The sequence below is a fragment of the Odocoileus virginianus genome, chromosome 2 (assembly GCF_023699985.2).
Source record: "Odocoileus virginianus isolate 20LAN1187 ecotype Illinois chromosome 2, Ovbor_1.2, whole genome shotgun sequence".
Lineage (NCBI taxonomy): Eukaryota > Metazoa > Chordata > Mammalia > Artiodactyla > Cervidae > Odocoileus > Odocoileus virginianus.
The window spans coordinates 3,925,146-3,940,576 of NC_069675.1; the positions used below are offsets into that span (position 1 = coordinate 3,925,146).

A 15,431-nucleotide genomic window follows, 5' to 3' on the forward strand; every position below is an offset into this window, starting at 1 on the left:
CATTTGAAGAAATTCTCACTGGCTTAGGATGGGCCAATACAAGCATCAATATCAATAATGATTGCAGAGACTTCCCTGGTAGTCCAGTGGCTAAGTCTTTGTGATCTCAATGCAGCGGGCTCGGGTCTGACCTCTGGTCAGGAAACTAGATCCCGCATGCCCAAAACTAAGAGTTGTCATGTGCCACAGCTAAGACTGGTGGAGCCAAATAAATGAGTAAATGAACATATAGAAATAATGATTGCAAAGACTGAGGCAAACCAAATCTAGTTTTAAAAAATATGAGTTCACAACAATACTTTATAAATGGTCACCACTGCAGACTGCTAAGGTGTCAACTTAAAAATTAATAAAGAGAAAGAATCAAGCACTTAATCTTATTTTCCTTTGTAAACTATTTTTCAACATCACCAAACAGTTAAGAAAGGAGAGTCCTTTTATGGAAGAGCTCCACTTTTAAGAACATTACAATTTATAGAATTAGAAAATTATCAGTTGGCAACCTGTAACAAAAAAAAGCAATCTGGGGGAAAATAATTACAGAAGCTCAAACCATGCAAGAAATGGCTGCTGGGTAGCTTTTTAATAAAGGAGAGATGAGATTGACACCCCTACACCCATGGATTAAATCTCAGCATCACTAAAAGTGGGACAAGCTGACATGTGACACAGGAAGAACGATGCAGTACCACCTACGAAGTGTCTGCATCACCAGACAGTTTTCCAGAAGACTGTCTTCAAGTCCAAGTCATTTGCAATAGAGCACTTTATGAATCTGGGTTTGCTGCTGTCACGGAAAACTTCGTTACAAGCCACAAGCAAAACAGTAAGGCAGGTGGCATTTTCTTTTCCCTTTAGATGTACATCTGTGATGACCACAGAGTAACCACTGAGTCTAAGACAGATCCACTGGACATTCTTAAAATTACCCTATTTGTCCAAAACTTATGCCTCAGAAAAGGTGTCTATAGCATGCTAACTTCCCTGGTGGCTCAGAGGTAAAGAATCAGCCTGCCAATGCAGAAGACAGAGGTTGGCTACCTGGGTCGGGAAGATCCTCTGGAGAAGGAAATGGCAACCCACTCCAGCCTGGAAAATCCCATGGACAGAGGAGCCCGTCAGTGGGCCACAGTCCACAGGGTCACTAAAAAGTCGGACCTGACTCAGCGACTAAACAACAACAACTGTACATTAAGTGACAGCAAAACACACTTTGACACAGTATGTACAGCACATTCCTGTTATAAAACGGGTTATATTAAATGAGTTAATATGTGGGAAGCATAAAGTATAAAAAATAATGCCTGACAGAATAAGTGTGCAATAAATGTTAGTTCATAGCAGTTGTTGTTATTATATCTCATATAATACTGTAATATCTCATATATTGACCTTGCTTAGGGGAAATTTTCCTTACCACCCTCTTTCTTAACCCTGACCTTTCCTCAATTTCTTAAAAATGAACTTTTCCTACATTCCCTCCCAAGAGCATTATTGGTTCCATGAATTCTTCCCCTGGAAGAAAATTGAAAACAGACTTCAAAAGTAATACAGCTGCACTTTTTAATGCTATATATAAAGTTCTTGACCATAATGTAAATATTCATATACTGGGCCTGGAACAAACAGCAAGGTTCAACCACAATACTATTGTGTGTGTGTGTGTGTGTTGTTTGTTCAGTCGTGTCCTACTCTTTGAGACCCCATGGACCATAGCTCTTCAGGCTCCTCAGTCCATGAGACTTCCCCCAGGCAAGAATACTGGAGTGGGTTGCCATTCCCTTCGCCAGGGGACCTTCCCGCCCAGAGATTGAGTCCGGGTTACCTGCATTGCAGGCAGTTTCTTTACTGTCTGAGCCTCCAGGGAAGCCCACAATAATATTGGGGGTATGTTAAAATGCTTCAAAATTATTATTATTATTTTAAAATCAGACCTCTCTGAAGCATTTGGAGGAAAGGCACTACCTATATCTAGGATACCGTGTTTTTATACACACAGCTGTTGCATCCTGTAATAGACATGTCATACCCTATCAGCATTTCTATTTTTCATCCTGTGACTCAAGGAAGGGTTGGTTCATGCCCACGTGAATACAGCTTGCCCAAGGTACAGCACCACAAGAGACAGAAGTCTGCCCTCAAGAAGTCCGCCTTCCCACGTGATGCCAGCCCCATTCCTTCCATCTTTGTTTTCCTCCCCAGTCCCTGCCAGCAGCCGCCTAACCACTTCCTTCCTAATTCAGGGACTCAGGGCTGCTTCTTGCCACTCTTATCCACACATCCTCCCAGCACCTAATAAACTTTTTATACTGAAAAAAAAAAAAAAAAAAAACCTGACACACTTCACGTGCTATATATCTCTCAGGGGTATCTGCACTTTGAACAGGGATAAAGATATTTGACTAAATAAGTGAAATCCCAATGCAGAAATTTACGCTTAAGTATTAACTGAAGAACACCTGGAAGAAATAAGAGCTTCCTAGAATTACTTAAGCTGTTGCCCACCTGGCTCACTTAAAACCTGCATCACGATGGACTTACTGTTTTAGCCATGCTACTGAAAGTTGCACCTGTGTGCGTGTGTGTGTCTGTGTTAGTCGCTCAGTCATGTCCAACTCTTTGCGGCCCCATGGACTGTAGCCCACCAGGCCCCGCTGTCCGTAGGATTCTACAGCCAAGAACATTACAACATTACAACAAAATAGATGTAAACTCATATGTAAATATATCACTGCACAAAACAACTATCTGCCTTAAGACCACTAAATCATCCAGAGATAAACCAGGGCGTGCAGCTGCAGACCCCACGCTCTTAGGGATGTGACTGACCCTTCCGCTCGGGTACACTGTTATCATCTTAAATATTTTAGAGGGCTCATGCTTTGGAAACTTCATTTTAATGAAAATATACCCTTGATATTACTTTTTCTTTAAAAAGTGTGAAAAAAAAAAAAATAAAGGAAAAATTTACCTGGATGTAGTATGTGCCTTTTTCCTGAGCATACATCATTAGAAAACAATAATCTAGGTTTTGCTTTGTTCTCCATCTGAAATAAAAATGTTCAAAAATAAGTTAAGAATCAGACTCAAAGTTAGCAAAATAAAGTTAGACGTATATTTTATAATGTATAACAATGCTATATGCAATATATATATATATCACATATATTGTGTATATGATAATATGATATTATACAAAATGTACAGTTATATATTGGCTTCCCTGGTGGCTCAGTGGTAAAGAATCTGCTTGGCAATGCAGGAGACATGGGTTCGATCCCTGGATTAGGAAGACCCCTTGGAGAAGGAAATAGCAACCTGCTCCAGTATTCTTGCCTAGAGAATCCCATGGACAGAGGAGCCTGGGGAGCTCCGTAAGGTCACAGAGTCAGACACGACTGAGCAGCTAAACAACAATAGTCATACATTAGATAGATAGGCAGACAGATAAATAAATGGATGGAACGACACATACATGGTATGTCCACTTAGGAGAGAGTTGAACAGAATTCACTTTTCTTTAAGAAGGCTTTATCAAAATACATTCTCAAAAACACTAATCCTCAAGATGTCCTGAGGGAAAAAGGAGTCTAATGTCTAGTAAGTTTGGGAAGGACATATATTTCTTTTCTAGAGACACATTAATATATTAAAAGCATTGAAACATTCAGCAATAAATAGCATCTGTTGAAAAAAGTTTTTAATTCAATATTTTCCAATTTTTCTTGACCACAGGCCCCCTTGTCAGTAATATTTTAATGTCTCCAAGAACTAGTGCTTCATATATAGGTAAAAATGTTTTTTAAAAAAATCTAAAACATTGTATTAAAATTTACAATATTAGGTCCTTTTGGTGAATTCTTGGCAGCCTACAGAAACACACTGATCAATGCTGAATAAAGAGAAGTGATTTTTTAAAAGCCAGTTAAAAAAACAAAAACACACACACAATAGAACTAAAGTTCTGAACCACTAAGTAAACTTCTTCAGAAAATAACTTATAAGCTGTTCTGAATTTAAAGAGTCTATTCACTGGGTTTTCTTTTTTTAAACAAACTCAATCCTAAATGTTTTAAGTAACATATTTATTTAGAGACAATTAACCAATTATAGAGACATATCTGTCTTTGTGACAAATTAACAACTCAAGAAATACAATAAATCTCTTCCAAAAACACTATTTTTGTCCTTTTTTCTGGTTATAGACAATCCAGAAATGATGCTAATATCTCTTAGATTACTTTGTTTTTAACAACAACACATGGAAAGCTTCTAACTCCTTCAATGTTAGAGATTTAGAGATAAATTAATGGACTATTTTATTTATTGCAATATGATTCTGCAGAAGACTATTACTGTTTTTATCACTTTTACTGAATCAGTTCTCCTTTATGTTTCATACAGACATGAGGTATCATTGAATCAGTTCTCCTTTATGTTTCATACAGACATGAGGTATCTGGACTAACTTTTGAGTTATACTGAATATACTCTTAAGAAAAGTTACAACAGCACAGAGCAGCACAGTTATAAAACTCATTAAGTTGACCAAATTCAACCTCTCATCAGGAACTCCACAGAAATTCCAACCAAGTAATCAAAAAGGCATTAGCTCTCACTAATTAGTTCAACCCTAAAATGAAGCCACCAGCTTCCCTGGTAGCTCAGATGGTCAAGAATCTGCCTGCAATGTGGGAGGCCTGGGTTGGGTCCCTGGATTGGGAAGATGCCCTGGAGAAGGGAATGGCTACCCACTCCAGTGTTCTTGCCCAGAGAATTCCAAGGACAGAGGAGCCAGGTTACAGTCCATGGGGCTGCAAGGAGTCTGGACACAACTGAGTGACTTTCACTTTCAAAATGAGTAAAGTTCTGATAAACAAGGATGACATTTACGACACATTATACTCACAAAGGTGGGAGATTTTAAAAACCACAGGCTCACCTTACTCTTTCTTTAGAATCTCCAAATGTCTCCCTTAAGTTTGTCAGGTCAGGATAATAGCTTTCAGGAGGTGATATTATTTCCACCAAGCCAGAACTGATTTCTTTAGGAAATCTGTCATGAGAAAGGTTGGCTGAGTTATAGAAGTTCTGTGGGATTTTATATCTCAATGATCAACTTAGGTATTTAGCAGAAAAATACACCAGTAAAGTATATTGCTACAGTCACAATGTGTTAAGTGAAGCAGCTCATCATTGATTCATTTCTGGAAAATATAGATTTTTCCAATAGCAGAGGTTTTTTTTTTTTAAATAATGCTTCAAACAGAGTAAAAATACTAATATCCTTAGCATAGCAGAGAAATTCCAGGCCAACTGCAGGGACTGAAGTCCTAAAAAAATCATAATTCTTTTTTTTTTTTTTTATTAGTTGGAGGCTAATTACATCATTGTAGTGGTTTTTGTCATACATTGAAATGAATTAGCCATGGATTTACATGTATAAAAATCATAATTCTTAAAAAGCAATCAAGATGCCACAGAAAATAAGAAAGAAAAACAACCTAATGAATGTGTATGTATACCAACATACACATACATTAGCAAAACCAGTTTTTTTCCATTTTCAGGAAGGCTGCGGGATACAGACTGTATGTCATTTTAAACTAGTATTTCTCACCTGGGGGTGATCTTGTCCTGTGAGGGTACATGAAACTATGTCTCGATGTCTGCAGGTTATGCAAGGATAGGAAAATTTGTTCTAATGTTTTTAAAATTCATCTCCACTGATTCAAATGTAATTTGCTTTGCATCTGCCTTCTTCCTTACTCCAGGTTTGCAAACCTCCACAAAATACAGCTACCTGTCTTTGCACAAAGGTTCCCGGTGCTTCACCGCCCTTCGTCCTGGGCTTGGTTTCCTTGCCCACCGAGGCAGAGAGGAACCAACAGAATCCGTGCATAAGCCCCTCAGACCAGCCCACGTGGTCTGTGGGAAGGGGGGCCAATGACGGCCTGGTACCTATATTTAAGGATCCTACACCAATTTGCGACTGTATAAAGGCTGCCAAGAAATTGAGCAATTGAGGGAAAATCTAACAAAAGCACAATTTAATCCTGAACTATGCATATATTTGTAAAAAATCTCTGGTTTTAGCATACTGACAGCCAAAGATAGAGCCACATTAGCCTAGATTTGGCAAACTCTTTGGCTTCTCTTTTGTCTTGCCTAAGTTACATAAAAGGATATGTCTTTTGGGGGCGACAACAGATACATTTTAATCAAGAAACCTGTGGCAGGACTAATTTTATGATATCACTATGAACTCTACAAGGGCAGTATTATGAAAACTATCAGTATCACCGACTCAATGGACAGGACTTTGAGTAAACTCAGGGAGACAGTGGAGGACAGGGAGCCTGGTGTGCTGCAGTCCATGGAGTTGCAAAGAGTCAGACTTGACTCAGCGATTGAACAAGAACAATGGTATCTGCAACTTACTAAGCTGTCCACCTATTACCTGCTATGTGCTCCACTCACAATAAACTATTAATAAACCTTTGCATAATTTTAGACATTATTTAGCCTTGAGGTTTGAAACTGCTCCCTGACTAGCTGCCCTGACAGCAGAAAATTTTTCTCTTGGTAAACAGAGGGTGAAAGATTTAAGTGATATCATTTAGTGTCATTATTATTCAGTCGCTAAGTCGTGTCCAACTCTTTGTGACTCCATGGACTGTAGCACACCAGGCTCCTCTGTGCTCCATTATCTCCCAAAGTTTGCTCAAATTCATGTGCATTAAGTCAGTGATGCTATCTAACCATCTCATCCTCTGCCACCTCCTTCTCCTTTTGCCTTTCATCTTTTCCAGCATCAAAGTCTTTTCCAATAAGCTGGCTCTTTGCATCAGGTGGCCAAAGTATTGGAGCTTCAGCAACAGTCCTTCCAATGAATATCTGGGGTTGATTTCTTTTCGGATTGACTGGTTTGATTTTCTTTCAGTCCAAGGGACTCTCAAGAGTCTTCTCCAGCACCACAGTTTCAAGGCGTGAATTCTTTAGCACTCAGCCTTCTTTATGGTCCAACTATCACATCCATACATGACTACTGGGAAAACCAGAGCTTTGACTAGATGGACCTTTGTCGGCAAAGTGATGTCCCAGCTTTCTAATATGCTGCCTAGGTTTGTCATAGCTTTTCTTCCAAGGAGCAAGTATCTTTTAATTTCAAGGCTGCAGTTACCATCTGCAGTGATTTTGGAGCCCAAGAAAATAAAATCTGTCACTGCTTCCACTTTTTCCCCTTCTATTTGCCATAAAGTGGGAGGACCAAGTGCCATGATCTTAGTTTTTTTTAAATGTTGCCTCTCTCTCTACTCACTGTCTTTGAGGTTAAACACTGTTATTTGATAGTGTTATATATGACATTCAAGTCTTTTCTATAATGAAATACATCAATGTATCCCATCAAGTAACCTGATATACATACATATACTGTATGATAATTTATATCTAAAAGACCAGTGGTAGGTGGTCTAATGAACACTGAACTCCACAGAAAAATGAACTATAAAAGAAGGTATTTTCTTTTCACAAAAAGCAAGAGATCACAGTAACTAAAATATTTTCAATTCCATAATTAAGAACTTACTCTTTCTCCAGGTTGGCTACAACACCATTTACATAATCAGTATCTGTCTGGGGGAGAGAAAAAAAAATTACACCAACATTCATGTTTCTATGTTTTTGTATCTTTATTTCACATTTGATTTAACTTTTAAATCTGAACTTAAAGTTAAATAAACGATTAAAACATTCATTGGAAACACGAAATTTTCAGACAACTTATGGGATTTGCATAAGTTGTACTCTAATTTATGGCCCTGCTATATATTATTGAGTACTTACCAATACAATAAGCAGATTCTTAAGTTTTTATTGCTTTCAATTGTCTGTATCTCCGTTCAATTCAGTAGAAAAAAGTGAGCACAGAAACTATTTCTACTTCTGCAACATCCAAACTATAAGTAGTGAATAAATACCAGACACAGCACGCAATAGGGAAAGAATTTCCACTTGGAATCATAAAATCTAGGTTCAAGATTTGTCTCCCGAGCTACCGGTCTATGTAATCTAAAGTCACTATGCCGAGCCTCAGTTTCCTACCCTATTTAAAAGAAAAAAAGAGTGGGAGGAGATAATATCTCAGAGACTATGACATTAAATGATAAAGCTAGGTAATAAAAAGCTCTGTTATTCTTTATTACCGTTATTACTTTATTTTTAGGCTGATAATGAGAATCCAGGTCAAGAGTGTGTTAACAAATCAGAAAAAAGTTTAACAAACCTGTCAACTTCTAAAGTATATACAAGTGGACAGCCAATACTCCCAAACACTTTTAACTACAGTGACAGCTTAAAATGCTCAATTGTTAAAAGGAATCAATGATATATATAGTATGATCTATGTTACAAAGACTGCCAAAACACTTCATACTTGAGGAAAACAAAACACACCTGAAAAGATAAAGCTTTAAGCCTGGATATTACAAAACCACCGAATCAAAAAAAAAAAAAGTTTTAGGGGAAGTCTTTTTGGAAAAGTATTCAACTGTAATTTCTATTCATTGAAAGTAACTCCTATTTTATTGCTAAAGACATAAGAATGAGGCAACGTATTAAGAACATAGCCTTCAAATTCTTAACAAAGAATTACGGGAATACAACCAACACACAACTCAAAACCCTCCGTCCTTCCCCTACACAAACCCAAACACACCTCGCCACTCATCAGGCTATGATTTTGGAGAACACAATCAATTCTGGTTTGTATAACCTTTAGTGAGTTTACTAATAATTCTATTTGATAAGCATTTATTAAGAGCCAGGGATTTGCCTATCCAAGGAAATGGGAATACAAGACAAAGAAGAACAGCTCCCTATCCCAGGAGGCCGTCCAAGAGGCATAGGCTTATGTGAACACAGATCTATCATATAATGTATAATAAAACACAAAATGCAAGTGAGCCATATCTAACAGTACACATAACCCTTATGTTGCACATTAACTGACATTAACTAGCAAAAGATTCATTTAAAGGACTATATAGTCTTTGAGATTTTGGAGGCTTCATTGCTTTAAATTTAAAGAACCTTCTTCCTGAAATCTTTTTTATAAAGGTCTGTGGAGATTTTTTAATATTTTTTTTATGTGGACAATTTTAAAGTCTTTACTGAATTTGTTACATACAGCTTCTGTTTTGTTGTTTTATTTTAAGTTGAGAGGCTTTGTGGGATCTAGCTCCCTGACCAGGGGTGGAACCCACCCCTCCTACACCGGAAGATAAAGTCTTAAATCACTGTACTGCCAGGGAAGTCCTACAAGAAGACTTTTTAAAAGGTAATACTGTTACCCAATTATCAGAATGCATCTCTGAATCTACCACTGAAATATGTTTATTCCAAGGGTATGTAAGATATGATTGAGATAGGTGGCGGAAAACAGTAGACATACATTGAAAAGAAGAAAGAGCATTTCCCCCTCTTGGAATATCAAGTCTTTTTTATGGTTAAGCAAAATTATTTTAATTAAAACCAAAAGATGTATAAATACATACTGAAACATGGATGAACCCTGAAAACACTAGGCTAAGTGAGAGAAGCCAGTCACAAAGGACCACATAGTTTATAACTGTACTTTTACAAACTGTCCAGAATTTTAAAAAAAAAAACATCTACAGAGACAGAAAGTAGATTAGTGGTCTATTAATTAGTGTCTAAGCCTAGAGGGAAAGCAGTATTAATGAGTAATGGCTAAAGGGTGCCAAAATTTCTTTTTTAGGTGATAAAAAATCTTCTAAAATTGATTGAGATGATGGCTATAGAACTCTGATTTTAAATAGGTGAACTGTATGTTATGTGAATTCCAAATAAAAATAAAAAACATTAAACCAAGAAAAAAGTTCAATGTAGAAAAAGAAGGATTTCAGACTGTGCATACTGAACTATGGGTCAGCTTCTCTTAGGGATATATAAGGAAAAGTTTAAGAAGCATAGAAGTAGGTTCAAATAAGTCACTAATACTGACAATTCACCACTGTAAAGTCACATATACGTAATAATTCATCAACATATATGCTTGGCTTAAGAATCAATTTTACCAGTAGTGTATAAATTAGATGAAATGAAAGTAACAAATTCCAATCTTTATCTTAAATCAATAATTTATAAATTATTCTTTGCCAAATGTCATGGCAGTAAGGAAATTGTGAGAGTCAAAATATTTCACAGAAACTTTTGATTAAACTCAATTAATATATAAAATATCATATCACTTTTGAATATGCTATAGCTCTTGTGTTCTGTAATACTGCAAAGAACAAATATGTGAAACAGAAGTCTGAGTAAAAAGATACTTCTACAAATAAATTATAGAAACTTCTTTATAATGGTCTAATGAATAAAACAGAATGTTAGAGGCAACCTCCTATGAAAAAATAAACATTTCAAATGTCAGAGAATTTTAACAGGTACCAGCTATAAAACAGTTACTCAGATGAAAAGAAGAAATTTTAAGCACTAGATCAAAAAGAACACAAAATTAAAAAGACTGAATTCTAAATCACTTGAAGGTAAAAACTGTCTTTAAAAAACTAATTTTATGTTTAAAGAACATTTTTTAAATGTCTTTATATATGGACAGAGGAGCCTGGCAGGCTACGGTCCATTAGGTTGCAAAGAGCTGGATACGACTAAAACAACTTAGTACACACACACATATGTAAATTTACTACCTTCTACTCATTCTATTTCACAACTATTTACTTAGTGTCTACACCATAAGCAGGGATATTTATATCCACAGCATATCCGTATCGTCAAACTCTGAGTGCATGCATGCTCAGGTGCTAAGTCGCGTCTGACTCTGCAGCACCATGGACTGTAGCCCGCCAAGCTCCTCGTCCATGGGATTTTCCAGGCAAGAACACTGGAGTAGGTAGCCATTCCCTTCTCCAGGGAATCTTCCTGACCCAGGGATCAAACCCAGGTCTCCTGCATTACAGGCAAATTCTGAGCCACAAGGGAAACCCTTAGACAGGGTATGTGTAAGATAATCCACTGGAATACGTCAAGGTTTAAATTTTTCTATTTTGGATATATTTTAGAGGGTATAATATACTATTATTAGTATACACGTGTACAGCCTGGGAGTATGGGATCAATGAGATGCTGAGCAGGACGGCTGGGCTCGCAATGCTATACTGGGTGAGTCCTGGTGAGATAGAAAGGTTGAACTAGCCAAACAGGCCACCAGGTAGTAATGAAAATAGGCCACAGAAATAAGAATGCTATCAGCCACCTTTTATGGTTACCTTCTAAATAACCCCTGCTGAAAAAATAAATAAATAAATAAATAAATAAATAAATAAATAACCCCTGCTGGCTTTCCATCATTCCGTTGATAGCTTTGCTGAAGTCCTCTATCCTTGCTCCTAGTGGCTACATTTTCTTCCAGTTATGGGTCACTTTTTTTGGCTCCTTGGCATGCAGGATAACAATAATAAATTCTTATTTGATACTGGACATCACAAATGGACAGGGCATCCCTGGTGGCTAAGTGGTAAAAAAAAAAAAAAATCTGCCTGCCAATGCAGAAGATGTGGGTTCAATCCCTGAGTTGGGAAGATCAGCTAAAGAAGGAACTGGCAACCCACTCCAGTATTCTTGCCTGGGAAGTCTGGGAAATCAAACCAGTCAATCTTAGGGGAAATCAACCCTGAATATTCATTGGAAGGATGGATACCGAAGGTCCAATGCTTTGGCCACCTGATATGAAGAGCTGACTCATTAGAAAAGACCCTAATTCTGGGAGAGATTGAAGGCAAAAGGAGAAGAGGGCAACAGAGGATGAGATGCTGGATAGCATCACTGACTCAACAGACAGGAGTCTGAGCAAACTCCAGTAGATAGTGAAGGACAGGGAAGCCTGGCGTGCTGCAGTCCATGGGGTCATAAAGAGTCGGACATGACTTAGTGACTGAACAACAATAATAAACAACTAAAAAGCTGGCCAAACAAAAAAATAAAACTACAGGCCAATATCACTGATGAACATAGATGCAAAAATCCTTAACAAAATTCTAGCAAACAGAATCCAACAACATATTAAAAAAATCATACACCATGACCAAGTGGGCTTTATCCCAGGAATGCAAGGATTCTTTAATATCCGCAAATCAATCAATGTAATACACCACATTAACAAATTGAAAGATAAAAACCATATGATTATCTCAATAGATGCAGAAAAAGCCTTTGACAAGATTCAACATCCATTTATGATTAAAACTCTCCAGAAAGCAGGAATAGAAGGAACATACCTCAACATAATAAAAGCTATATATGACAAACCCACAGCAAGCATCACCCTCAATGGTGAAAAATTGAAAGCATTTTCCCTGAAATCAGGAACAAGACAAGGGTGCCCACTCTCACCACTACTATTCAACATAGTTTTGGAAGTTTTGGCCACAGCAATCAGGGCAGAAAAAGAAGTAAAAGGAATCCAGATAGGAAAAGAAGAAGTGAAACTCTCTCTGTTTGCAGATGACATGATCCTCTACATAGAAAACCCTAAAGACTCTACCAGAAAATTACTAGAGCTAATCAATGAATACATTAAAGTTGCAGGATATAAAATTAACACACAGAAATCTCTTGCATTCCTATACACTAACAATGAGAAAACAGAAAGAGAAATTAAGGAAACAATACCATTCACCATTGCAACAAAAAGAATAAAATACTTAGGAGTATATCTACCTAAAGAAACAAAAGACCTATACATAGAAAACTATAAAACACTGATGAAAGAAATCAAAGAGGACACAAACAGATGGAGAAATATACCGTGTTCATGGATTGGAAGAATCAATATTGTCAAAATGGCTATACTACCCAAAGCAATCTATAGATTCAATGCAATCCCTATCAAGCTACCAACGGTATTTTTCACAGAACTAGAACAAATAATTTCACAATTTGTATGGAAATACAAAAAACCTCGAATAACCAAAGTAATCCTGAGAAAGAAGAATGGAACTGGAGGAATCAATCTGCCTGACTTCAGACTCTACTACAAAGCCACAGTCATCAAGACAGTATGGTACTGGCACAAAGACAGAAATATAGATCAATGGAACAGAATAGAAAGCCCAGAGATAAATCCATGAACCTATGGTCACCTTATCTTTGACAAAGGAGGCAAGGATATACAATGGAAAAAAGATAACCTCTTTAACAAGTGGTGCTGGGAAAACTGGTCAACCACCTGTAAAAGAATGAAACTAGAACACTTTCTAACACCATACACAAAAATAAACTCAAAATGGATTAAAGATCTAAATGTAAGACCAGAAACTATAAAACTCCTAGAGGAGAACATAGGCAAAACGCTCTCCGACATAAATCACAGCAGGATCCTCTATGACCCACATCCCAGAATTTTAGAAATAAAAGCAAAAATAAACAAATGGGACCTAATGAAACTTAAAAGCTTTTGCACAACAAAGGAAACTATAAGCAAGGTGAAAAGACAGCCCTCAGATTGGGAGAAAATAATAGCAAACGAAGCAACAGGCAAAGGATTAATCTCAAAAATATACAAGCAACTCCTCCAGCTCAACTCCAGAAAAATAAATGACCCAATCAAAAAATGGGCCAAAAAACTCAACAGACATTTCTCCAAGGAAGACATACAGATGGCTAACAAACACATGAAAAGATGCTCAACATCACTCATTATCAGAGAAATGCAAATCAAAACCACAATGAGGTACCATTATACGCCAATCAGGATGGCTGCTATCCAAAAGTCTACAAGCAATAAATGCTGGAGAGGGTGTGGAGAAAAGGGAACCCTCTTACACTGTTGGTGGGAATGCAAATTAGTACAGCCACTATGGAAAACAGTGTGGAGATTTCTTAAAAAGCTGGAGATAGAACTGCCATATGACCCAGCAATCCCACTTCTGGGCATACACACCAAGGAAACCAGATCTGAAAGAGACACGTGCACCCCAATGTTCATCGCAGCACTGTTTATAATAGCCAGGACATGGAAGCAACCCAGATGCCCATCAGCAGACGAATGGATGAGGAAGCTGTGGTACATTTACACCATGGAATATTACTCAGCCATTAAAAATAATTCATTTGAATCAGTTCTAATGAGATGGATGAAACTGGAGCCCATTATACAGAGCGAAGTAAGCCAGAAAGATAAAGACCATTACAGTATACTAACACATATATATGGACTTTAGAAAGATGGTAACGATAACCCTATATGCAAAACAGAAAAAGAGACTCAGATGTATAGAACAGACTTGTGGACTCTGGGAGAAGGCGAGGGTGGGATGTTTCAAGAGAACAGCATTGAAACATGTATATTATCTAGGGTGAAACAGATAACCAGCCCAGGTTGGGTGCATGAGACAAGTGCTCGGGCCTGGTGGACTGGGAAGACCCGGAGGGATCGGGTGGAGAGGGAGGTGGGAGGGGGGACTGGGATGGGGAATACATGTAAATCCATGGCTAATTCATTTCAATGTATGACAAAAACTACTGTAATGATGTAAAGTAATTAGCCTCCAACTAATAAAAATAAATGGAAAAAAAAAAAAGAAACTCAAATACAAGAAATTAAAAAAAACAAGCCACTTGGCTAAAAAAAAAAAAAAAAAAAAAGCTGGCCAAAATATATGATCCAGTTGTTCCCAGACAGTGGACAGCAGACTGTGCAGGATGGAATTCTCCAAGAGAGAACTGAGCATCACGATTGTCCCGACTTCCACCTGGAGACATTTCCAGATCATGTTGCAGGAAGGGAAATCTGAAGACAGCAGCTGGAGAGTGCAGAACAGACTTTCCAAAAGGAGGCTGACTGCTGCACAGAAAATGACGGTGCCCTTGCATGTGTGCTGGGTGGGGACCCAGTGAGAATTCCAGAAAGACAATGTGTGCAAGTGACAAAAGGATTAAAATGACAGGCATGTGCCACAAGGGGTTGACAGCTCATAATAAACTGCAGATCTACCAATGAAGGTAACAAGTACCACAGTTAGCTTGTAGTTTCTAAAATAGTCAAGCTGTCAACCTAAAGGAAATCAGTCCTGAATATTCATTGGAAGGACTGTAGCTGAAGCTGAAGCTCCAATACTTTGGCCACCTGATATGAAGAGTTGACTCACTGGAAAAGATTCTGATGCTGGGAAAGACTGAAGGAGAAGGGGGTGGCAGAGGATTAGATGGTTAGATAGCATCACTGACTCAACAGACATGAATTTGAGCAAACTCTGGGAGATAGTGGAGGACATGTAACCTGGCGTGCTACAGTATATGGGGTCACAAAGTATTGGACGCAACTGAACAACTCAATAAAAGTCTCCGAGTTCATGAAACACAGAAAAGACTTAAGAACTGTCATCAAT

At 37.7% G+C, this 15,431-nt stretch overlaps 1 protein-coding gene across 6 annotated transcripts in view; it reads right to left on the minus strand.

Moving 5' to 3' along the window:
- The window catches only part of MGAT4A (alpha-1,3-mannosyl-glycoprotein 4-beta-N-acetylglucosaminyltransferase A), a 123,811-nt gene that overhangs the window by 33,171 nt on the left and 75,209 nt on the right, over positions 1-15,431 (minus strand). For all 6 annotated transcript variants that reach the window (XR_011490534.1, XM_070474674.1, XM_070474676.1 and 3 more), the window contains 3 exons: positions 7,592-7,638; positions 4,943-5,056; positions 2,972-3,047 (listed from right to left, as the gene is read on the minus strand). Coding sequence is in view for 5 of the 6 variants with exons in the window: in XM_070474674.1 (XP_070330775.1) it covers positions 2,972-3,047; positions 4,943-5,056; positions 7,592-7,638 (237 nt within the window). In the remaining variant the exon portion in view is untranslated. The remainder of the gene's footprint in view (positions 1-2,971; positions 3,048-4,942; positions 5,057-7,591; positions 7,639-15,431) is intronic.